At 42.1% G+C, this 27153-nt stretch overlaps 1 protein-coding gene across 1 annotated transcript in view; it reads left to right on the top strand.

Annotated features, from left to right (window-relative positions):
- Positions 1-27153, top strand: part of LOC145413599 (xylosyl- and glucuronyltransferase LARGE1-like) — a 241389-nt gene that overhangs the window by 104332 nt on the left and 109904 nt on the right. Inside the window, exon 10 of the mRNA XM_080283249.1 lies at positions 839-963. Within this exon, the coding sequence (XP_080139375.1) occupies positions 839-963 (125 nt within the window). The remainder of the gene's footprint in view (positions 1-838; positions 964-27153) is intronic.

Raw genomic sequence — 27153 nt, forward strand, 5'->3', positions numbered from 1 at the left:
AATGAGGGATTACTGTATCTAAAAACATTGCATAACTCATTCTGCTTGCCAAGAGTTCCAAATGCATTGTAGTGAGTAAGAAACAGAAGAAGTAAGAGAGATACGCACCTTTGCATTTTATTTCCAACCATGTCTAGTACTCAGTGTAAGCTCCTTCTGCCCCATTCACAGCATTCAGTTGTCGTAGTATGGCTGCAACCCGTCCCTCACAGTAACGACATCCCCTCTGAACTGCTTGCTATGTTATATGAAGCCTCGTTGGATTCACATTTCTCAAAAACGGATAAACTCATTCATACCTACAGACCGAAACTGCAGGGTTATCAACCATACAGACTTAGGTCTGTAGCAAACTCTCATCCCTTTTCTGTCCAACTCTCTAATGCAGGAGTTAACCGTTACTCTCAGTCCTTCATTTATGCAACAGGTCAACTCTGAAACTGTCTCCCTCTGTCTGTATTTCCTGCTTCTTGTGATCTCCAGTCTTTCAAACGCAGTGTGTCCAGGCATCTCGAAATGATTGGATCTTGAATTTGGCTCTCTCTTGTATTTTGTTTTTCTCTTGAAAGGAACAGTTATTGTGGGCTCGTGGCCTTTGGTTCCTTCTTTCTCACATTAAAAAAAAAAAGTCAAGCGACAGTCCCCGAAAAGCTTTGGGTTTGTGAACCCCATGCGTAATTATACCCTTTTTTTTTTTTTTTTTTTTTTTTTTTTTTTTTTTTTGTACAAAGCAGTGATGTTTTTTGTACAATGAAGGTACTTGGGTGGTTTGCCTGTTTGAGTGTAAGGATGATGACTCTGTATATATCCAGTGCCACTAATGAAGTTATGTTTTCAGGTCCAGTGAGCCTGACACTTTACATGTCTGATGCAGAGGCTCAGCAGTTCCTGTCATACACCCAGAGCTCCCAGATTATTGCAACTAGGAAAAATGTTGCATACCATGTGGTCTATAAGGAAGGGGTGAGTTATGTTAAAATCAGCTGCAACAAGCATTTAAGTATTGTATGGTGGATCCCCGAGCATTAACTTTTTGTACATACATATTCTATGTGAACTACTTTATTTCATCATCCACAAAATCCAGCCACTGCTTGAAGTAACACAAGAAGCATAGTGTAGAATGGAGACTGATTTTAAGAACTCTCACAGGGCTGCAAATTGGTGTGTTTGGACTATGATGATATGAAAGAGAAACACTGAAATTAAGTGAAGATTCAGGGCTGGGTATTTTGGGTTGAGTGAGACAGGGTTCCTGGTTACTGTAATGTTAAGAGATAGTGAGAGTATGGGATGGGTTCATGTGTAGGCATGGGTGGAAGTGGTGGATTTTTAGAATAAAACCCTCTTTATGGTTATTCAGAGGGTTTAATGCATGACCAACTGAGTATTCCTTACCAAGCCTAGATTAGGTTTCCTTTCTACTTAATTGCTTAAAAAAAATCACCACCATTAAAAAAACATGGGCCAGGAACTCAGAAACCCATATGCATGACTGAGCCCTTGAGAACAGGTGCTCAGGATGTAAGGCACCAGTATTCTGTTTTTCATGTTTGCTGCTTTCCCTCCTTGTGAAGTCTTCCTGAGTCTGCTATGTTTATGCTGCTTGTTTTCTTTGTATTATGTCATTAAACCCTAAAAGATGGGTGTCCGCATATGCTGCTCGATGGTTCTAGGGCTAAAAGACAGGTGTCTGCATATGTGGTCACCCCATTTTTCAAACTGTCGCGGGCATTGATGTAGCTTCCCATGTTCTGTGGAAGAGTACGTTGACAATAACAAACCCCCACCTCCACCCCCGCACCATATCGCTCCCGCTTACCCCATGACTCAATCTTTGTCCGGCATTGTGACAGTGAATATGCCGTGCTCTCACGATCTCCTCCTGCCACTTGGCCCTCAGTGATTCACGTGGATCCGGCCCATCCACATCCACGCCAATCAAGATCATTCGTAGGGGCAGTCCAAAGCCGCTCAGTGATGAATCTATTGACCGGGAGCTTGATAAAACAGTGAAGAGTGTGTCATTTTTTGAAGGGAGAGTGATGCAATGCTTAGTGCCTGCGAGCCATCATTTCTTGCTGGGGAAGCTGATAGTGATAGTGAACGTTTTGATATGCCACCACTACCTGCAACATCTGAGGACAAGGGCAAAGGGCAGTGACAGTAGTGTACAGTGATGCAGCAGTGATGTGAAATAGTGTAATGGTAATATATTATTATATGTTCTCTTTCTTCTGCCAATGGGTGACTTTACGCTCCCACTTCTGTCTTTCTTTCCTTCATTCTTTCCTCTTCCTAATGCCTGTGGGTGACTCTACACTGAGTGACAAGCCAAATGTTTCCCTGTACACAAGGAAACCATTTACATTGCTGGATGGTAACCATATAACCAGATTATGGCGCCTGGTGGCTTAGTGGGTAATTAAGGCGCTTCAATCGGATTGAGCCTGTGTAGGTTTATATCCAAGGGGTGGTTGGGGTTTATTGTTCACATAATGCCACACAGGGATGAGTGAGGCTGGTCACTCATTTTAAACATCGGGACCAACTTGCCTAGCCCTGGGTTCCAGTGCTCATTATGGGGTGACGTAGGATTGGATGATGGATGGATGGATGGATGGATATATGTACAGTCGTCAGCATAAATTCGCTGCAAGTCTACTCGTGTGATGTGAGTCCTTTTGTCTGGCAACAGCGTAAAGGGATGAGTTGCCACATAGACTTTTATACACTTTATCGACGTGTTTTTAAAAAGTGGTACTAGAGATTGTCTAGAGTACAATATTCTGTGTACAGTGACTGATTAGTATAATAAAGTGCAAGAGTTGACAATGTTATGGAACGACGTACGAGCATAATACTCTGGTATTCCTCATTATAACCGTGTCTAAGCTCCCTTCCTCTCTCTCCCCCACCCCTACCTCTCCCTCCTACCCCCCACTCACTTCCATGCCTCTCCACTGTCTCCTTTCCCCACCCTCCCACCTTCATTCATTTATCCACGGCATTAACCTCGTTGGCGCATCGCAATTCTCTCGACTGTTTACTAAACCCAGTCTTCCTTATTTCCAATTGCTTGCAGTACTGCCAACTATATCCGTGGTTTATTACCAATATTACTTCCCATTCTAGTCCCATTCTCACCCTTCTCGTCTCCTTCCCACTCTTCCCTAGTTGTCTTTCTATTCTTCACCCTTTGTCACTACCCACAGTCGGGAGATATAGGAACATTGAGGTCTCGTGATGCATTCCTTGCAAGTATTTGTTTGAGTGAGCCTGGCAGTCGGTGACTATTATTTCAGTAGGCGAAATTAAACAAACATTAATTTTGTGCCCACTCCTCCACTTGTTGCCCTCTCTCTATCCTTGGAAAATGTTCCCATTCTCCTCATACTGTTCACTGAATCATGAGGCAGTATCAGAACCGCTAATGTTTCGAACTACTGCATCATGTTTGGAGTAACGAGTGGAAGAAAGAGACTGTTGCATGGCAAGGATCTCTCGAATGTTGAGGAGTAAAAAGGTTACAGGAATAGACAAGAAATAGAGAAGAGTGCGGTTTATTACGCAGATTAGCACCGTGGGTAATATAAGGTAGACAGGGCGGAGAGGAGAGAGAGAGAGAGAGAGAGAGAGGGTGAAGGAGGAGACTCTGGGAAGGGACATGGGATGGATACAAGGAAGAGACAGAAGTTTCATCATTCGACAACATTCATCTGTCGTCTTTTGCACATTTTATGCTTATCAGATATAAAGAATATTGCATTCTGGGCGATTTATAGTACTGATTCTTACAAACACGTCTTTAAAGCGTATAAAAGCCTGTGTGACAACTAGTTCCCATACTCCGTTGCCAGACAAAACAACCCACATCACACGAGCAGGCTTGCAGCGAATTTGTGCTGACGACTGTACATATATATTGGAAACACATTACCCTTCGTAAGTGCCTCTGTGTAATAGGTACATTGCGGTAACAGTGGCACGGCAGCGATGCACAGTTTTGTACAGTGATGCAACAGTGATGTGAACTGGTGTTAGTAATAATATACTTTTATATGTACATATATATTGGAAACTATTACTCTCCGTAAATGCCTCTGTATAATAATACATTGCAGTGACAGTGATGTGATTGGTGATATCATCATTTTATATTGTGATATGGAGTGTCCAATTTATTGGAAAAGTGTTATAGAATGGTTTTGCAAATGTATTTCACTGCAAGTGCGTGGTACGAGTATTGCAGTGCCAATACAGTGAAATATAACTACCACAGTGATCACACAGTGAATGTTTATTGTATGTGCAATGATGAATAGTAATTATAATGTGGAAATCAGAGTGTAGTAAGCTCCGTGTAGCGGTCATGGTAGTGAAAAACAGTGATTTTGTTACACTTAAGATCACTACCCATCCAGCGAAAGTTCACATAGTCTTCAACGTCACCTCATGTAAGTCCTGAAGGTATGTGCTTTCCAGTGGTACCTCATTTTTTACTCTAGTATTACTCACCCTCTTCTGTCTTTCTTTCTTTCATTCTTTCCTCTTCTTTCTGCCTGTGGGTGACTCTACACTGAGTGACAAGCCAAATGGTTTCCTGTACATCAGGAAACCATTTTACTATGCTGGGTGGTAACCATATAACCAGATTTTGGTGCCTGGTGGTTTAGTGGGTAATTACGGCATTCTAATCGTAGTGAGCCGGTAAAGGTTTATATCCAAGGGTTGGTTGGGGTTTATTGCTCATGTAATGCCATTCAGGGATGAGAGAGGCTGGTCACTCTCATCTTAAATATCAGGACCAACTTGGCTAGCCCTGGGCTTCTACACTTCTCATGGGGCAATGTAGGATTGGATGATGGGGATGGATGGATTACTCATTATGTTTTCATAATGGTTTAAAGGTTTGTTTACATTTAGCTGATTACGCGCATCCTGAGTGTATGGCATGCTGTTCCGATGACCGCCTTCAGGGGTTAATTGCTGCCCAAGACCAGCCCTGTCTTGGCCTTTACCCAGTGATCCTTTTGAATGCTTTTCACGTGCTAAAATGTTAATGTTACTTTGTTTTGAGTGAGTCTTTTTGGGCAGGTGCTGTTCATTCCTCCTCTTAGCTTTGTTTTTCAGTAACATTCAAACCTCTTTTCCCACCAGGGCTGAGAGGTCTGAATGTCCCTTGTTCAGTTTCTTTCTCCTGTGCTGTGGCTCTTCTGCTTTGGTAATTTTGAGAAGCTTACACCACTCAGGGATGAGTGAGGCTGGTCACTCTCATCTTAAATGTCAGGACCAACTTGACTAGCCTCAGGCTCCTATGCTCCTCATGGGGCAACACAGGATTAGATGATGAATGAATGAGTGAAAAATGAATGAGAAGTTTAGTTGTTTCCTTTTTTTTTTTTCTGCTTCTAGAGGACTTTCATGCCTTTTAATTTTTTGTTTCTTGGATCAGTCAGACCAAGTTCTTGCATCATCTTCCATCATAAGTGATGTATTATGCTTTGAGGGCCTTTTTTTCCCATTCACCTTCTTGCTGGTTTATTTTTGTTGTTTCTTTTGTTTTTTTACTAGTTTTTTTTTCTTTTTGCACTTTCATTGTGGCTTCATTCATATTGTTTTCTAGGGTTCTAGGCCATTTGTCCATGGACAATCCCCCCGTAGGACAATCGCCCCCCTTGACAAATGCCTCCGCTAAATATCAACTGATTCACTGTACAAATGGTCAAAAGTGTCTAACCTAACCTAACCTAATCTAACGCAACCTTACATTACCCAACCTAACCTAATCTTTAGCGGGAGGCAGTTGTCGGGGGGGGGGGGCAGTTGTCCAGGGGCTGTTGTCTGGGTGGCAGTTGTCCAGGGGGCACTTGTCCAGAGGACAGTTGTCCTGATACCATTTTCTAGATTAGGAGGAGGATGTTTAACTATTTCAGGACCTTAGCTTTTTTGCTCCCATCCTCCAGAGATTCTAATTGTTGTAACATCTGTCCCCAGTATGTCACTTGGCCAATTGCAGGTTGCAGGGCACAAAAAACTGAGCAGATGAGGAAGAAGTGTAGTAGTGGATTCAGTGAAAATAATAACTGTTATAAAGGCTGACATATTGTGCATCAGTGTATTTTATAGTTCAGGGATTCCATTAACCCCTAAAACACGGGGCTTCGCGTTTGCGACGCTTCCCAAAAAAGGACATAACGGTGGATCGTTGCGTTTGCGATTCGAGTTATTTTTGAATAAACGCGGGCAAGGATGTTCCAGCTGGTATTGTCTATCAGTACCACCACCCTTTAGCTACAATTAGCATACTTTACCTTTGTACTACTGACCTCCGTTGTTGCCAAGTATCGCGTTTTTCCCCCCTTCCCCCCCACCACGGCCCGGCCAGCCTGGCTGTGATACGTGGCAGCGCTCTGACTGCTCAGAACTGTAAATCTGCACTCTCCTCTCGCAAGCAGTTTATGCAAATAGGAAACGCTTGTTTCCCCAGTTGTCACATTAGCTTTTTTTCGCACGGTTTGCCCCTGTTTAGTGTCAGTTTACCGCAGGCTTTCAAAGTGACGTTATGGCGAATTCTAGCTCTTCTGAGTCAGTGTGAGCAGCCGACAAGTGACGGGCATAAGGCAGAATAAAAAGTGCACTGCGGTGATCTTTTGGGAAGTAATATGATTGAAAATAATGTAGTATACGTGTTTTTAGCTGTGAAAATGGAAATGTTTGTTGAGTGACGGGAAGACCGCCGCCGCGCTCCATGTCGGCTGTACGCTTCGTTGATTTTAGCCTTATTTTCAGTGCTTATTGTACAAATACGGATTCCAAACTACCTGTACGTTGTAGTATAAAGTTTACTGTGACAGAATGAGGCTGTGGTAGAGGGGAAACCGGGTTGCTGGAGGTGTGAAAGTGAAGATTTTGTTACCCAACTTTGCAAGTCTCCACAAGTCCTTGGGTAGTTCACGAAGGCTCAACACCTGTCTCTGGAGAAAGCTGAATGTAAGTACTATCTGCCATACCAAGTATAATGTTCTAGGGTTAATCTCTGATTTTTGGCTAATATTTTCCTACAGGTACTCAGACCGCGATCGAACCCCGCCACCCGGGGGGGGGGGTCGGCTGTCCATTGTCCGCGCATTAGGGGTTAAGTGGGAGCAAAGAGAAGGTCTGGGATTGTTAGGTGTCTAGCCAGTGTGATGTTCGTCTATAAAGAAAAACATTTGTTCCCTGGCTTGCACATTTTTGTCATGCATGGATCTTAAAAAAAAAAAAAAAAAAAAAAAAAAAAAAAAAGTCCATTATGCATGAGTTTTGACCTCCTGACTGATACTATATTTTGTGGTTCGAGATCGGAACCTTGCTCAGGATCAAAGTAGGTCAGCTGAGCGTCTTTGACAGTACCGCCATCAACCCTAGATATCATCACTTTTGTTTTATCTGCATTTACTCTTAAACCCTTGTTCCCCATACCATCTCTCCACTTCCTAAACCTTTTCTCCGCCTCCCTTTCGTTCTCTGCAATCAACACCAAATCATCAGCATACAACAACTCCCATGGGGGTCCATTTCTAAAGTCAAGTGAAAGGGCTTCAAGTACCATGATAAACAACATGGGACTCAAGACTGACCCCTGATGCACACCAACATTCATGGAAAACTCATCACTCAAATCTCCATTCACTCTCACCTGGGTGTGAGCACCCACATACATAGCCATAACCACCCTAACCAGCCACTCCTCCAAGCCAAGCTTTCTCATTGCCCACTTCACCACCTCTCTAGGGACTCTGTCAAAGGTCTTTTCCAAATCAACAAAAACAAAATAAAGATCCCTTCTCCTACCAATACATTTTTCCTGAAACTAATGAACAATGAATATAGCATCAGTGGTCCCCCTACCTTGCATAAACCCAATTTGCATCTCATCAATATTCACTCTTTCTCTAATCATACCTTCTAAAACTTGCTCCATTACCTTCATTATCTGATCTAAAAGCTTTATACCTCTATAATTTCCTCTTTCCAGGGCATCACCCTTCCCTTTATACACATTTACAATTACAGTACACTCTTCAGCCAATTATCTGGGACAACACTATCTATCTATTGCCAGACGCCTCAATCCCATTTGGGGTGGCCACAAACAAATTGCCTCCAAGTCTCCCTGTCCCCCGCCATTTCACTGCCCTGCTCCCAACTCACACCCCCCTCTCTCATATACCTCTCCACCCCATCCCTCCATCTCATCCTCGGCCTCCCCCTCCCTCTCCCCCTCTCCACCTCACTCACATACACTCTCTTCGTCAATCTTTCACCCTCCATCCTCTCCACATGGCCAAACCACCCAAGAGTGTTCCTCATAACACTTCCTATCACATCCACATGCACACCACAACGCTCCTTTATATCCTCATTCGTCAGCCTGTCTCTCCATGTGACTCCACAGGCTCCTCTTAAATAACTCATTTCCACTGCTCTCACTCTTGACTTGTGTCCTTTCAACAACATCCAAGCTTCACTTCCGTACGTTAGAGTTGGTATCACAATACTGTCATGTAGTAACTTTTTCACTTCCATGCTCACTTCCCTGTTTCTTATCACTGCTTTCAAAGAACCAGCAACCTTTCTTCCCTGCTGTACCCTTTCAAGCACTTCACCCCCCAAACCTCCATCCTTACTCATCACACTACCCAAGTACTTAAACGTACTCACATTTTCCAATTCCTCACCATCCAACCTCGCTGTACATTCACTGACTTCACCTTTCTCAAAGCCCATCACTTTACTCTTCCCTACATTCACCTTTAGCTTCCGTTTCTTACACACTCTCCCAAACTCATCCACCAAGCCTTGCAGCTCCCCTTCGTCTTCACTCAACAACACAGTATCCTCTGCAAACAACGGTACAGGGAGTTTCCAAACACTATCCTCTCTCACCAGGGCCACTCCAACATCCACTACCCTACCTTGTACCTCTTTTATTACCCCATCCATGTACAGATTGAACAACCATGGAGACATGACACATCCTTGTTTCAACCCAACTTTCAAAGAGAAAAATTCACTTAGTTCACCATCCACACGCACTGCAGCCTTCGCACCATCGTACATACTCTTTACAGCATTCAACAACTTCCCATCTACTCCATGTATTCTTAACACTTTCCACAATCCTTGTCTATCCACCCTGTCATATGCTTTCTCCAAATCCATGAAAGCCGCATACAACTTCTTTCCCTTCTCTAGAAACTTTTCCACTAAAGATCTAAGAATGAATATCTGATCTACACAACCTCTTCCCTTCCTAAATCCTCCCTGTTCTTCTCCAACTAATTTCTCTGTTGTTTCTCTAACTCTGTCAATAAGTATCCTACCATACACTTTTCCTATTATACTAAGAAGACAAATGCCCCTATGATTACCACACACTTCTTTTTCCCCTTTTCCTTTGTACAAGGGAATAATTATACCTGATTTCCAATCCTCCGGGACTCTACCTTCCTCCCAGGCCAATCTGCACATCTTCCACATCCATTCTACTACTGTCTCTTCCCCATGCTTCAGCATTTCACCACTCACTCCATCAATTCCTGGGGCTTTCCCCGATTTAATTTTCTTCATTGCTTCCACAACTTCTATCCTACTGATTTCTTCCTGTCTTCTCACCTCCCTCCTTCTCCCAGCCATTCCCCAGCCACTTATACTCGCATTCCTTCCATCCTCTATGTTCAACAGTTCCTTAAAGTGTTCTCTCCATCTGCTCACTTTTTCTCCCTTCTCCACTAATAATCTACCATTTTTATCTTTCACTTCCCTGCTAACTTCACTTCCACCCTGTCTTACTCTTTTCACCTCTTTCCAGAACATTTTCTTACAGTCCCTCCACTTTACACTCAAATTCCTTCCAAATTCCTCATCCACTCTCTTCTTGCTCTCTCTTACTAATCTTTTCACCTCTTTCTTTCTACATATAACTTTCTCTTCCGCCTCTCAACTTCTTCCATGCCCCTATTTCTCATCCATTCATTGTATGCTTTCTTCTTTTGTGCCACAGCCTGTTTCACCTCTTCAGTCCACCATGGTGTTCCTTGCACCCCCCTCTGTCTTCTCTTCCTTCCACACACCACATCACATGCTGCACATATTTTTTCTGTAAATATCCTACACACACCTTCCACGTCTCCCATTTGCTCCAATTCATATTTGCCCAATCGTTCCTCCACTTCTCTCTTATACTCTGCCTTTTTCTCATCCTCTTGTAACCTTTCCACTCTCCTTGCAACTACTCCTTCCTCTCGTCTTTCCCTTCTTGTATTCCTCCATCTTACTTGAATTCTGATTCTGGCCACCACCAAGTAGTGGTCAGAAAGTCCACTCCCCCAGCCTCTATAAACTCTTGTATCCATTACACATCTTCGCATCCTTTCATCCACACACACATAATCAATCATTGCCTTCCTTTCATTCATTTCACCACCCACCCTTCTCATCACTCACCATGTATACCTGTGGATCATTTTATGCCTGAAGAGGATATTGGCTATCACCAACCCCCTCCCAGCACAAATGTCCACTGACGCACTGCCATTCTCATCTGCCTCAGCAGGCACACCCCACTCACCAACTATTCCATCCACCTTCACATTCCCAACTTTACCATTCATATCACCAATCAAAAACACTCTCTCATTCCTTCCAAACTTTTCCATGCACACTTCTACATTTGTCCAGAACTCTTCTCTCACTCTTGTAGCACAATCTTGTGTTGGTGCATACACACACAATCACCCACGTTTGTATTCCAACTTTCAACTTTACCCACACAATCCTTGACCCAACTGATCCATACTGTCTTATGCTTCTCTTCCATCTTTTACTCAGAACTATACATACTCCTTCCTTTGCCCTCTCATTCTCACCTACTCCTGCACATATACCCCATCCATACTCCCATTCTCTCACACTTTCTCCTCACCATTTTGTTTCAGTTATTCCACATACATCCACTTTCGCACCCTCAAGCACCTGGACAATCTCTCTCTCTTTCACCTCATCATTCGCTCCCCTTACATTCCACATTCCAATAACCATGTCCTTTGTCCGATCCTTGGTCGTCATCGTTTGGTCAGTCCTTGTCCGAGGCTTATTGTTTGTTTTTTTAGTTAGTTGTTTTCCGGGGAGGGGCACTAACCCTCTGCCAACCCTTTTAGTCATCTTTTACGACAAGCAGGGATACTGGGGGAGTATTCTTGAAAAACCCCTCTACCCCTATATCACCTGAGGCCTTCAACATTTCGGCAGTCAACCCAGACACACCTGCTGCTTTCCTCACCCTCCTCCTGCCTATTGCCTCTCTCACAGTAGCAGTATCAATCAAAGGCCAAGGGTCAGACACTGGATCTGCTGGCTCCAAACCTTCCCTGTCCCAGTCAAACTCCTCATTCAACAACCGGTTATAATGCTCTCTCCATGCATCTTTAATATCCTCACTGTTCACCACTACCCTTCCTTCATCATTCTTCACACACTGCTCACTTATAATATTCTGATTATCCCTCTTCACCTGACCTGCCACCCTAAATATCATATTTTTCCATTCCCCATGATTTAGGTTATCAAGTAAAAGTCTCAGTGACTCAGACTTTGCCCTGTATACCTCTCTTCTAGCCCTACGCTTGGCAGCCAAATATTCCCTTTTGCTACCACCCTTCTTCCATTCCCGGAAAAGCCTTCTTTTCTCCTTGACTGCTGCTTCTACACCCTCATCCCACCACCAAATTACTTTATGTCTTCGTGGTCCTCTTGTCCAACCGCATGTTACATCAGTAACTCTCAAGAAATTGTTCTTGAGGGCTCTGTACTGTTCATTAACGCCACTGTCTACAGCTCCCTTTTGAGAAAGGTAAGAGGCAAATGAGATATTGCCACGAGTTAGAAGGAACTGGTGGGGTGAAGCAGGTTAGTGGCCAAGATGCTTTTCATGTATAAAAATATCTTCTTGCGTGTGTTACAAATGGCTTTTATTGAGTCAAAACCTTGCTAAAATTTTGCTGTGTTGTGCAGCAGAGTGCTTATAGTCTTGTATGAGAGAATAATGGCCGGACTTTTGTGAGAATCCTGGACTTGTACGGGCATTTGTCCAGCATTTGATAATATTGTCCGGTCTCAGCCTGTGTCCGGGAAATCTGAAAACCGGGAAATCGAGGGTCGAGTGTAAATACAGTACTGTACCTATAATAAGAATACAGTACAATGTAGTACTGTTACAGTGTACTTACTGTGCTGGGAATGGATGCTGTTGAAATACACTTACTGTGCCAAGAGGGGATGCTTTTGTCACCTTGGGCATATTGCGAACTTCCTCCGCATTTGGCGACCTTTGTTTGCAAAATGCTGGGGAAGTTCGGTCGCGATTTGGCTGTTCGTTATATCCGAAATGCGCAATACCGGGGTTCATTATATCGAGGGTTTACTGTATATTGGAAAAAGTCTGAAAAAGCCAGAAGTGGTCTGGACTGCCTGACCACTTCAGCTATTTCACTAAAAGGGTTGGTGGTGGGTTAGTGCCCCACCCCGTAAAAAGAACTAACTAAAAAAGCGAATAAAGCGCCTCGGACCCGGACAGACCATACGTTGACAACTAAGGAATGAACAAAGGACATTCTTAGGGTGGGAACATGGAATGTGAGAGGAGTCAATGATGAAGTGAAAGAGAGAGAGATTGTTCAGGTGCTTGAGGATGCAAAAGTGGATATATGTGGATTGACTGAAACTAAATAGTAAGGTGAAAGGGTGAGAGAATGGGAATATGGTGTAGGTATATGTGCGGGAGTCAATGAGAATGAGAGGGCAAGAGAGGGAGTATGTCTGATGATAAGCAAGAAGTGGAAGGAGAATATAAGAGAGTATGGAACAGTGGGTGCAAGGATTGTATGGGTGAGGATGAAAGTAGGTATACAAGCATGGGCGATTGTATGTGTGTATGCCCCAACAGAGGATCAAGTGGCAAGAGTGAAAGATGAGCTTTGGGCGAGAGTAGAAACATGTATGGACAAGTTTCAGAGGAGCGAGAGAGTGCTGTTGATTGGAGACATGAATGACAAAGTTGGGAATGTACGAGTGGATGGAGTGGTTGGTCAGTGGGGTTTGCCAGCTGAAGTAGATGGGAATGGTAATGCTTTGGTGGACATCTGTGTTTGTAAGGGGTTGGCAATAGGCAACACCTACTTTCGTCATATGATGATCCACCGGTATACATGGAGAGTAATGAGGAGGATGGATGGTGAACTTGTTGAACGAAAGGCAATGATAGACTACGTGTGTGTGGATGAGCGAATGAGAAGACAAGTGTTGGACGCAAGGGTGTGGAGGGGGTGGGGGAATGGAGTCTCAGACCATCACTTAGTGATGGACAAGGTAGAGCTGCAAAGAAAGTGGTTGAGGAGACGAAGGGGAAGACAGGAGGAAGCAACTTCTGTGAGAAGAGGGGAGAAATTGCAAGATAATGAGAAAATGACAGAGTATAAGAGCATAGTGGAAGAAAGATTGGGAAGGTATGAGCTAGAGCAGATGGAAGGGGTGGAAGACGTATGTAAGATATTCAGGGAAGAGATAGGCGCAGCGTGTGAGGTGGTTTGTGAAGTGAGGAGGAGATGCAAGGGTGTGCAAGGGACATCATGGTGGAATGATGAGGTGAAACGAGCAGTGGAACGAAAGAAGAAGGCATATGGTGAATGGTTAGCGAGTAGAGGTAGGGGAGAAGATGAGAGAGAGAAGAGAGAGGTACAGTATATGTGAGCAGAAGGGAGGTTGAGAGACTGGTGAAGGAGAGTAAGAAGAAAGTGGGTGAAGAGTTTGGGAGGAATCTGAGTGTGAAATGGAGGGAGAGTAAGAAATTGTTTTGGAAGGAGGTAAAGAAAGTAAGGCAGTGTGAAAGGGGAAATAGTAGGGGAGTGAAAGATAGGAATAATAGATTGTTGATGGAGAAGAGAGAGAAATTGAGGAGATGGAAGGAGCACTTTGAGGATTTGTTGAATGTAGAGAGTGAGAGCAGTGTGAGTATAAGTGGTTGGGGAATGGCTGGGAGAAGAAGAGATGAGAGGAGGGAGGAAGAGATCAGTAGGTCGGAAGTAGTGGAAGCGATGAAGAAGATTAAGTTGGGAAAGGCCCCAGGAATTGATGGAGTGTGTGGTGAAATGCTTAGGTATGGGGGTGAAATTGTTGTGGAGTGGATATGGAAGTTGTGTAGATTGGCTTGGGAAGAGGGAAGGGTTCTAGAGGACTGGAAATCAGGTATAATTGTTCCTTTATACAAAGGAAAAGGTGAGAGAGAAGTATGTGGTAACCATAGGGGTATTTGCCTTCTTAGTGTGACTGGTAAAATATATGGTAGAATACTCATTGATAGGGTTAGGCATATGACAGAGGAGCTAGTTGGAGAAGAACAAGGGGGATTTAGGAAGGGAAAAGGGTGTGTAGATCAGATATTTGTTCCAAGATGTTTAGTGGAGAAGTATCTAGAGAAGGGAAGGAAAGTGTATGCTGTCTTCATGGACTTGGAGAAAGCTTATGACAGAATAGATAGGGAAGATATTAAGAATATATGGAGTGGAGGGGAAAGTGTTGAGTGCTCTGAAGAGATGTACGAGGGAGCTAGGGCTACGGTGCAAGTGGATGGTGAGCTGAGTGAGTTCTTTGATCTCAGTGTGGGACTGAAACAGGGTTGTGTGATGCCTCCATGGCTGTTTAATATATACATGGATGGGGTTGTAAAGGGGGTGCAAGGTAGGGCAGTGGATGTGGGGCTGGCCCTAATGAATGAGGGTGAGATTTGGAAGCTTCCGGTGTTGCTGTTTGCTGATGATACAGTATTGTTGAGTGAAGATGAATGGGAGTTGCAAGGTTTGGTGAACGAATTTGGGACAGTGTGTAGGAGGATTAATCTGAAAGTTAATGTAAACAAGAGTAAAGTTATGGTGACTGAGAGGAATGAAGTCACAGAGTGTGCAGTGAGGTTGGATGGTGAGGATATGGAGAATGTGAGTGCATTCAAGTACTTGGGTAGTGTGATGAGTAGGGATGGAACTTTGGGGGATGAAGTGCGTGAAAGGGTACAGCAGGGAAGGAAGGTTGTTGGTACACTGAAAGGAGTGATGAGAAATAGGGAGGTGAGTATGGAAGTTAAGAAGTCACTGCATGATAATATTGTGATCCCTACCCTGACGTTTGGAAGCGTGGCGTGGACCTTGCAAGAGGGGAACAAGTCAAGAGTGAGAGCAGTGGAAATGAGTTACTTGAGAGGAGCATGTGGAGTGACGTGGAGGGACAGGTTGACGAATGAAGAAGTGAAGGAACGTTGTGGGGTGGATGTGGATATGGTTGAGAAGATTAGGAGAAATACACTGAGGTGGTTTGGACATGTGAAGAGAATGGAGAATGAAACTCTGACTAAGAGGGTGTATGTAGGCGAGGTGGAGGGAGGGGTAGACCGAGGATGAGGTTGTGGGATGGAGTTGAGAGGTATATGAGGGGGGGGGGGTGAGTTGGGGGGAGGGTAGTCAAATGGTGGGTGACAGAGTGACTTGGAGGCGTTTTGTCTTCGGCCACCCTTTGCGGGATTAGGGGGTCAGGCTATAGGTAGATAGATACTATTTGATTAATGTAGTGAATGTATAATGCAGTACAATACGGCAATGGTAGTGAAAATGGTTTGAAATCTGTTGGTGAGATCCAAACTCATGTCTGTATCAGAAAAAGTCTGGGTTAGCAAGGGGAAATCCAGATGTCGCTTTTATCGGAATTTTGCTTTTTTCATAATGGCTTGGTCCCCAATTAGTCCATTATAGTGAGGTCTTACTGTATTTTCTGTAATTGAGTTAACATGTGTTGCATTATCAATTCCATCAGTATATTTCCCCTTGATTCTCATTTTTCCCAGCATCCATACTTTCTCAATCATCTTCTGTGCAGTTAAAATCCTCCATGATTATTATTCTGCTTCTTCATTCAGTTAACGTCTTCAGCTTTAGAATGGATTCTCTTGTTAACTGATCATAATCTTTTGTCCATGTCCTAGTTTGGGGGGAGCATATCAAATACTATTGCATCTATTTTTTCTCCATAACATTCCTCTATTTCTATTTCCCAAAGTTCATCCATGGTACTTTTAATTTCTATATATTTTGTTCTTAAGTCCATATGAGTTAGAATAATTACACCTCCCCCTGACTTGCTGTCTCTATCCATCCTCCAAATATGAAAGTAAGGAAATGGTATGTGAGGAACTAGAAGTGAAGGACACAAGGGGGATGGTTGTGAATATGAAAAAGATAAGAATGAGTAAAGGTAAAATAATCTTTTATCAACATCTTGGGGCAATTTAGTCTCCACCAAGCAAACAATACCAGACGACCCGCCAACATGTCGTAAAAATACCCCCGCTAATACCATTACACCAGACCTGTATGAGACAGCCCTACCATGTATTCAATATGGACGGTGGGTGTTAGCGCCGAAGTGGTGACATGTGGAGGTGTATGGTATGTAGGAGGACTACTGGGCCTTGATAGCAGGCTGTGAAGCCTATGCCCGGAGTCGGACACATTAAAAAAAAAAAAAAAAAAAAAAAAAAAAAAAATCAGGTTTCTTTTCGTTCATGTAGTCTCAAATTTCCCCTTCTTAGATACTAATCCATCTATATTACTGTACATGGGGGTGGCTCAGTCGATAGAGAGGTTTTCTACCGGACCCAGGTTCAGATCCTCCCTGGGGCAGGGAACAGTTTAAGGATCTGAATTTTATAAAATCAGACTTTACTGATCTACTAGAAAACCTGCTGACCTGTCATAAAAATACCTCTGCTAATACCAATACACCAGTCCTGTATGAGACAGCCCTAACGTGTATTCAACAGGGATGGTGGGTGTTAGTGCCGAAGTGATAACGTACAGAGGTGTATGGTATGTAGGAAGACCACTGGGCCTTGGGAGCAGGCTGCGAAGCCTGTACCCAGAGTCGGACACTTAAGAAAAAAAAATGATGTTCAGATTTATTGCCCCAATTTTATCTTTACTCATTCTTCTCCTTTTGCTATTCATAGTCATCTGCCTTGTTTCCTTCACTTCTGGTTCCTCATATACCACTCCTTACCAGTACTTTCATATCCATCACTTAAAAAAAAAAAAAAAAGTTCTTCCTCTGTCCTCCTGTCATTTTTTGCCTGTACTCGTTCCTCCAAAGATTTTAAATTTCTCTTTCCTCTTCATTCAAACCTTTTCTTACTTTAATATTTTCCATCCATCCCTCTTTCCTGTTGATTCATATCTTTTCTTATTATATATAATATTTTCCATCCCTGACTCTTTAAATAGTTTCCAGGTAACTTTAAATATATTACTTACTACACTTTCTGATGACAGCTTAACTGTCACCGGTCCTGCTCCCCCTTTCTTATACTGCCTTATCCCCCTTCCTTCCTCAATTTCTTTTTCCCACTTGCTTCCTCTTGGATCAATCTTGCTCAATATTTTTCTGACTTTATTCAAGTCTCTCATGAGCCTCACTGATGTAACCTTTTCTTCCTCCTCCCTGTTTCCAAATATTACCACACCTGTTCCCTTCTACAGTTTTTCTCACTATTTTCACGTATTCAATATTTTCATTACAGTTTCTTCCTTTTTTTTTCCCCAGAATGATTTCCCTTAAGTGGACCACTTCCTTCTGTTCTTCCTCCTAATTAGGGTTTCCTTCCCGGGATCTCGGGATCCTGGCCATAAATGGTAATGTTTTTTTTCCCGGGACTTAGGTTCAAATCCTGGGATTTTAGTTGTAATCATATGTCTATGATTTGCTGTTTTGTAAGATACGAAACCACAAGAGAGAGAGAGAGTTGACTCATGTGACAGACGGTAGTCTGACAGTCCCGTAGTGTCCCCGACTTACTGTGTAGGATGCTGGGATCTCTTCAGTGTGTTAACTGATTGTATTATTTTTCACTACCATTCAAGTTTTCTTTAGGTTTTTGTGGAGTATGGCTTCGAAATAGAATGATATATAATTATTTTACTTATAAAAGAAAACTTTGAATGCTTTTACACAATTATTATGTTTGTTTCTTTCACGGATATTACAATGAGATTAAGATTTGTACTTATACTTGCACCAGTTTCCAGTATAATAAAAAGAACTGTTCCCCAAGTGTCATATTTACGAAATTAATTACTTATCAAATAATCTACAGATACTACACTAGAGATGTTTGTAGCATTAGCAAATGACATCACTTGGTACAATTATTACTTGATCCGGGAAATCCCAGGATCCCGGGATATACCCAGATTTTTCCCGGAATCCCGGGATGCTAAGAAACGTACAAAACAGGAAACCCTACTCCGAATGTGCCCACTTTGCCTTTTGCTCTTCTAACACACTACTCACCTTCTCCATTTGCTACTGCTGTCTTCTAATTTTTTCCTTAATTCAATATTTTCTCTTTTCAAATTCTCAATCTCCAGATTTGCATTTTCATTGGCCAGTATCAGACTCTGTACAGTGTTTTCGGTCATTTCAGGCATATTTCTTGATATTTGATCCTCTGCTTTCATATCTAGTTCGCTAATTCTCATAATCAACATTTTAATTAAAACCACTACACTTGTTTTACTGCCAAATCCTGGAAATTCAGATCTCTCAATGTTTACATTGTCGGCAATGTTTGATGGTTGTACTGACAACTGTTGCCGAGATTCTTGTGAACATTCATGTATACAGATGTTTACTGACAGTGGCTTTTTACATTTTTCACAGACAATATTAACAACCAGAACATTAAACTTTAGAGAATACTACAGGAGACAGGACAAACATAAATCCTGAAAACTACTTAAGGTTTCCAGAGGTGGTTGAGATACATCTGGTCGCTCTGGCTCTGGTTGTATTTACCAATTTATAGTATACAGGAATTGAGCAATGCTCGTGGTTTCCTGTCTCCATATCCACATTTATCTAGTCTACTTTTACACACATGAATGTTTTTCTCCTGCACCACCTTTTCGTCTAAGTCATTCCAAATATTTATGTATTTACCTAATACTTTGAACCTAATTGTCATATACATGAAATGTGCTATGCTTGTGGGTTCCCGTCGCTGTTTCTCAGTAAGTCAAATTTAACTTTAAACTCGTTCAAGTTTTTAGACTGGACAGTCTCTTTGTCCAGGCTATTCCATAAGTCTATACTTCTGTAAGGAAAGCTATATTTCTTGATATCCTTCAAGCAGCTTGACTTTTTCAATTTCATTCCGTGTCCTCTTGTTGCTCTCTTATCCCATAAAAACACATCTTCTTTATCAACTTTATCTACTCCCACCATGGTCCTGAACATTGCAATCATGTCTCCCCTCTTTCTCCTTTCCTTTAAGGAAGGCAAATCCAGCTTTTCCAGCCTCTCTCTGTATGACAGATCTGCCAGACTGGGGACCATCTTGGTTGCTGTTCTTTGTATTCTTTCAGTCTTGTTTATATCTTTCTTTTTGTGTGGGGACCACATTACCGCCGCATATTCTAACCTGGGGCTGATCATGGCCACTATCAATTTTTTCATCATCTCCTCATCCATATAATGAAATGCTACTCTTATGTTAGTGAAGAGTTTATACGTCTTTCTAACTATCATGTTAATGTGTTTTTCAGGTGACAAACTATCTTGGACCAGCACTCCCAAATCTTTCTCTTGTCTCATTTTTGTGATTAATTCATTACCCAACAAATGATTCAGTGATGGCCTCCTGGTACTTTTACCCTTTTCCAATATTTTGCATTTCTTTACATCAAATTTCTTTTCCCACGTCCGGCTCCATTCATGTATCCTACCCAGATCCTCCTGCAGTATTTTAGAATCCTCCTCAACCTCTGCCTTCCTCAAGATCATTACATCATCAACAAACAGACTTGCATAACTGTTCAGCCATCTACCATATCATTTACATAAATCAGGAACATTACTGGTGCCAACACCGAGCCTTGAGGGACTCCACTTGTTACTTCCCTCCATCCAGACATCCTATCCTTTATTACTGTCTTCATTTGTCTGTCTCTCAGAAAGTCTCTCATCCACTTCAGGAGTTTCCCCTTCAGTCCTCCTATATATTCTAGTTTCCACATTAGTCTCTTATGAGATACCTTGTCAAAGGCCTTCTCTGAGTCTAAGTACACACAATCCACCCAACCATCTCTCTCCTGTACCACGTCAATCACTCTTGAGTAAAAGCTCAACAAGTTGGAAACACATGAACTTCCACTTCTGAATCCAAACTAACAATCAGCCAAAGTATTCATCTCTTTTAGATATTTTATCCATCTGTCTTTCAGGATTCTCTCACACAATTTTGCGACCATGCTGGTTAGAGACACTGGTCTATAATTCAGGGGTTCTTCCCTGTTTCCTCCATTATAAACTGGTACCACATTTGCCCTCTTCCATTCTTGTGGCATTTTCCCCTCTTCCAGAGATCAAACGATTAAACTGTGAATTTTATCCACCAGTTGTTCTCTGCATTCCATCAGTACCCAATTAGAGATTCCATCAGGTCCTGGGGCTTTCCTTACATCTTGAGTTTCCAGTAATTTATACACTTCCTGTACCTCCAATTATATATCTTTTATCACCAGTACATTTCTAATCACTCCCTCCCCTTCCACAAACTCTTTTTCATTAGTGAAAACCGATTGGAAACATTTGTTCATTATTTCAACTTGCATTGCTGCATCTTTATAGACCTTTCCTTTTACTTTTAGTTTGATGATTCCTTCATTTTGTTTCAGTTTGCCATTAACAAATCTATAAAACAGTTTGGGTTCATCCTTGCATTTGTCTGTTACAGTATACCTTTTTCAAAATTCCTTTCTTCTTCTTTGCATATTCTTGTGTATTTCTAGTTCTTTTATATTCTTCCTTTGTTCTGTTGTTACCTCTCTTTCTCCATTTGTTCCAGGTCTTATCTCTCCTTTTTTTTGCTGTCATACACCTTCTATTAAACCACTCCTTTTTCCTGCTTTCTTTTGCTCTTACTCTTGGTACAAATTTTTCCACTCCCAAATTATAGAGGTCTAGAAAGATATCCCACTTCCTTTGTATCTCTCGTTTCTCTGAACTTTCTCCAGTCCGTATTTTCAAAAAATTTTCTCAATCCTGTAAAATTTGCTTTCCCAGAGTTGTATCTTCCCTGTCTGTGAAGCTCGTCTCTTGGCTTTACGTTCCCTATTATCATCTGGAACTCAGTGACCACATGATCACTTTTTCCTATAGGATAGAAATATTTCAATGATTCTTTTACATCGGGTTCTTTGGTAAACTGTAAATCTAACCTTGCTGGTGTGTCCTCACCTCGGAACCATGTCTCTTCTTTGACCCATTGCGTCATCACATTATTCATTATTATATTTAATAACATAGTGCCCCACGAATCCTCTCTGCCTCCTGAATCCCATTCCTCTCAGTTCATCTCTTTACAGTTAAAGTCACCCACCAAAATTATATTGTTGCTTTTCTCAATTATTTTTTGTAAATAATTAGCCATATCTGACAACATCTGGTATTCGTCATCATTCCATGCTCTTGTCTTAGGGCGAACATAGACTTCCGCCGTGTCTCTCTTGCCATTCTCTCCAGTTTCTAATTTCATATATATCATTTCAGCCCTGCCTTCTCCCATTTCCACGGTATCTACATTTATGTTGTTCTTCACTGCTATCATCACTCCTCCTCCCGTTTTTTCTTTTCTGTCTCTTCTCCACAGTTTATATTTACCATCTCCCATATCAACATCAATATCTTCTCTTAACTTGGTCTCTACAAAGCACATGACATCAGGTTCATGCACCCTCAAGAAATCGTTAATTTCAAGCCTTGCCGATATTAAACCATCAACATTAGTATATACCACCTTCAAATTATTTTTGATGTTTGTATACCCTCTTCTCTCCTTCCCTCCGTCGGTACCGCTTCCTCAATTTCTGATCTTTCATAGCCATCCCCCTTAGTTTCTCCTTCACTTCTATTTCCTTACATACCACTTCCTTACTTTCATATCCATCACTCTCCAAAAAAAAGTATTACATTCTTCCTCTGTCCTCTTATCATTTTTTTCCTTTACTTGTTCCTTCAATGATTTTAAAACTTCCCTTTCTTCTTCATTCAAGTCTTTTCTTATTTTAATATTTTCCATACGTGCTCCCTACGTGTCAGCAAGTGGGTTGGTGGAGGGTTAGTGCCCCTCCCTGTAAAACAAATAACTCAAAGTCAAATGACCACCCCTTACGGGATTATGGCGTCTGGCAATAGATAGATAGATAGATATTTTCCATCCCTGCCTCTTTGCTTAGTTTCCAGGTCACTTTAAGTACACCATTCACTACACTTTCTGATGACAACTTGACTCTCATTGGTCTTGTTTCCCCTTTCTTATAAGGCCCTATCCTCCTGACTTCCTCAATTTCTTTTACCCACTTGTCTCCTTCGGGATCAATCTTGCTTAATATTCCTCTCACCAGGTTTGTGTTTCTCTCGAGTCTCACGGATCTAACCTATTCTTCCTTCTCTCTGTTTCCAAATATTACCACACATCGGTTCCTTTCTACAGTTTCTCTCACTATTTTCTCTTTTTTCTTCAGTATTTTCACCACATTTTCTTCTTTTTTTTTCTTGTTTATTTCCCTTTCTTCCTGGATGATTTCTCTTAAGCTGACCACTTCTTTCTGTTCTTCTTCTACGTGTGCCCACTTTGCCTTATGCTCTTCTAATACACTACTCACCTTCTCCGTTTTATTAGTACTCTCTTCTAGTTTTCTCCTCAGTTCGATATTTTCACGCTTCAAATTTCTGATCTCCTCATTTACCATCTCATTGGACTGGATCAGACTCTGTATAGTAATCTCCATATTTTCAGACACGTTCTTTAACACTAGATTCTTCACTTTCTTTTCAAACTGACCAATCCTCATAATCAATGTTTTAACCAGATCCATGACACTAGTATTTCTATCAAATCCTGGAAATTCGAGTCCCTCAATGTTTACATTTTCGGCCATGTTTGAGGTTGGTTACAGTACCAAAACAGCTGTTACCGAAAATACTACAAACATTCATGTATACTCTTGCCAATAAATCTGTACATTTTTGGTAGTCTGTATTAACTTACAGTATTTTAAACTTAATACAAGACCATAGGAGACAGGACAAACATTATTCCTGAAAACTAGTTAAGGTTTGCAGCGTTGGCTGGGCCTGGGAGCAGTTCAGAGACGTGTGTGTGTGTGTGTGTGTGTGTGTGCGCATTCTTACCTAATTGTATCTTTACAGGAATGAGTCAAGCTTGTACTGTTCCGTGTCTTAAACCATATTTATCGTACATACCCTTTAATTTATGAATTGTTTTGGCCCACACTATTTGATTCGGTAGTGCATTCCACTGATCAGTTGCTCTATTTGGGAAACTAATTTTCCTTACATCTTTATCACCTCTCTTTTTATGCAGTCTTTTGCAGTGTCCTCTTGCTGATGTATCCTCATAGATTATGTAATCATTTATGTCTATTTTCTCCTTCCCTGATATGCATTTATATATCATAATCATGTCTCTTCTTTTCCTTCTCTCCTGTAGTGTAGGCAGATTCAGTTTTTCTATTCTTCCTTCGTAGCTTAGATCCCTTAAGTTTGGTACCCAACTTGTAGCGGTCCCTTGAACTTTTCAGTCTTATTTATTTGTTTTTTGAGATGAGGACTCCAGACTACTGATGCATACTCCAGGGTTGGTCTAATGAATTATGTTATTATCTTTCTTAGCGTGTCTTCATTTATGTATGTGAATGCTATTCTCATATTTGCAAGCAGTGTATACATGTTCCATACCTTCTCACTGATGCGGTCAGTCGGAGATAGTCTACTATTAACCCTTTAAACGAGGATTGTCGCGTTTGCGACGCTCGGCGAAAAGGACATAGTGGCGGGTCGTCGCGTTTGCGATTCTAGTAAATTTTGAATAACCGCGGGCAAGCAGGCTCCAGCTGGTATTGTCTATCAGTACCACCACCCTCTAGCTACAACTAGCATACTTTACCTTTGTACTACTGACCTCAGTTGTTGCCAAGTATCGCGTTTTCCCCCCGTCCCCCCCCCACCACTGCCCGGCCAGCCTGGCTGTGATACATGGCAGCGCTCTGAGCGCTCAGAACTGTAAATCTGCGCTCTCCTCTCACAAGCAGTTTATGCTACTAGGAAACGCTTGTTTCCCCAGTTGTAACACTAGCTTTTTTTCTCACGGTTTGCCCCTGTTTAGCGTCAGTTTACTGCAGGCTCTCAAAGTGACATAATGGCGAGTTCTAACTCTTCCCAGTCAGTGCAAGCGGCCGACAGGAACGAGAATAAAGTGGCGGGCGTAAGGCAGAATAAAAAGCGCGCCTTGGTGATCTTTTGGGAAGTAATATGATTGAAAATAATGTAGTATACGTGTTTTTAGCTGTGAAAATGGAAATGTTTGTTGAGTGACAGGAAGACCGCTGCCACAGTGCATGTCGGCCGTACGCTCCGTTGATTTTAGCCGTATTTTCAGTGCTTATTGTACAAATACGGAATCCTAACTACCTTTACGTTGTAGTATAAAGTTTACTGTGACAGATTGAGGCTGTGGTAGAGGGGAAACCGGGTTGCTGGAGGTGTGAAAGTGAAGATTTGGTTACCCAACTTTGCAAGTCTCCACAATTCCTTGGGTAGTCCACGAAGGCTCAACACCTATCTCTGGAGAAAGCTGAATGTAAGTACTATCTGCCATACCAAGTATAATGTTCCAGGGTTAATCTCTGATTTTTGGCTAATATTTTCCTACAGGTACTCAGACCGCGATACAACCCCGACACTCGGGGGGGAACGACTGTGCACGGCCGCGTTTAAGGGGTTAATAATCACACCTAGGTCCTTCTCTCTTTCTGATGTGTGTAGGGTTTTATTTCCTAACTTATAATCCCAATCAGGTCTTTTTCCACTTTTACCAAACTTGATTACATGACACTAGTCCACATTGAATTGCATTTGCCATGTATTGTTCCATTCATGAAGTTTATTTAATTCTTCTTGTAGCTCTCTACAAGAGTCTGCATTATTAATTGACCTTTGTATTTTTGCATCATCGGCAAACATATTTAGATAGCTTTCATTTCCAATGTTGCCATCTGTATCATTTATATACACTAAAAACATTATTGGTGCCAGCACTGAGCCCTGTGGAACTCTGCTAGTCACTTCTCTCCATGATGAGTAATTTCCCCTTAGTACTGTTCTCATTTCCCTTTTTTTGAGAAAATCTTCTATTCTATCTATTCTATACCCCTATGCCCTAATCCCGCAAAGGGTGGCCGCAGACAAAACGCCTCCAAGTCACTCTGTCACCCACCATTTGACTACCCTCCCCTCAACTCACCCCCCCCTCCCTCATATACCTCTCAACTCCATCCCTCCACCTCATCCTCGGTCTACCTCCCCCTCTCCCTCCCTCCACCTCACCTACGTACACCCTCTTAGTCAGTCTTTCATTCTCCATTCTCTTCACATGTCCAAACCACCTTAGTGTATTTCTCCTGATCTTCTCAACCACATCCACATCCACCCCACAGCGTTCCTTCACTTCTTCATTCGTCAACCTGTCCCTCCACGTCACTCCACATGCTCCTCTCAAGTAACTCATTTCCACTGCTCTCACTCTTGACTTGTTCCCCTCTTGCAAGGTCCATGCCTCGCTTCCATACGTCAGGGTAGGGATCACAATACTATCATGCAGTGACTTCTTAACTTCCATACTCACCTCCCTATTTCTCATCACTGCTTTCAGTGTACCAACAACCTTTCTTCCCTGCTGTACCATTTCATGCACTTCATCCCCCAAAGTTCCATCCCTACTCATCACACTACCCAAGTATTTGAATGCACTCACATTCTCCATATCCTCACCATCCCACCTCACTGCACACTCTGTGACTTCATTCCTTTGAAACACCATAACTTTACTTTTGTTTACATTAACTTTCAGATTCCTCCTCCTACACACTGTCCCAAATTCATTCACCAGACCTTGCAACTCCCATTCATCTTCACTCAACAGTACTGTACCATCAGCAAACTGCAACACCGAAAGCTTCCAAATCTCACCCTCATTCATTAGGGCCACCCCCACATCCACTGCCCTACCCTGCACCTCCTTTACAACCCCATCCATGTATATATTAAACAGCCATGGAGACATCACACAACCCTGTTTCAGTCCCACATTGAGATCAAAGAACTCACTCGGCTCACCATCCACTCGCACCGCAGCCCTAGCTCCCTCGTACATACTCTTCACAGCACTCAACAATTTCCCCTGCACTCCATATATTCTTAATACCTTCCACATACCCTGCCTATCTATTCTGTCATAAGCTTTCTCCAAGTCCATGAAGGCAGCATACACTTTCCTTCCCTTCTCTAGATACTTCTCCACTAAACATTTTAGAACAAATATCTGATCTACACACCCTTTTCCCTTCCTAAAACCCCCTTGTTCTTCTCCAAGTAGCTCCTCTGTCATATGCCTAACCCTGTCTATGAGTATTCTACCATATATTTTACCAGTCACACTAAAAAAAAAATCTTACATCCAACAATACATTCTCCGTCGAATTCCTCCTTGATTGTACAGTTTCCATAAAAGCCTTTGGTGCGGTACTCTGTCAAATGCTTTCTTAAAATCTAAATTGATACTGTCCACCCAACTTTCCCTTTTCTGTAATGTTTCTGTTACTCTATCATAGTAGCTCAACAGATTAGTAACACAAGATTTTTCTTTTCTGAAACCAAACTGTCTTTATGTTATCATATTGTGTTCTTGTAGATGATTTACCCAAGCTGTTCTTACCAGCTTTTCTAATACCTTGCTTACAACACTGGTTAGTGATACTGGTCAGTAGTTGAGTGGATTTTGTCTATTTCCTTTCTTGAATAAGGGAACAATGTTTGCTTTCTTCCAAATATCAGGTAGTTTATCTTGTCCCAAGGATTCCTTGAAAATTAAAAATAATGGTTTACTTAACTCCTTTGGATATTCATGTAGCACCCAACATGAAATTTCATCAGGAC

The sequence above is a fragment of the Coenobita brevimanus genome, chromosome 97 (genome assembly GCF_032717465.1).
Source record: "Coenobita brevimanus isolate Jiangsu-jjx chromosome 97, ASM3271746v2, whole genome shotgun sequence".
In the NCBI taxonomy this organism is placed as follows: domain Eukaryota; kingdom Metazoa; phylum Arthropoda; class Malacostraca; order Decapoda; family Coenobitidae; genus Coenobita; species Coenobita brevimanus.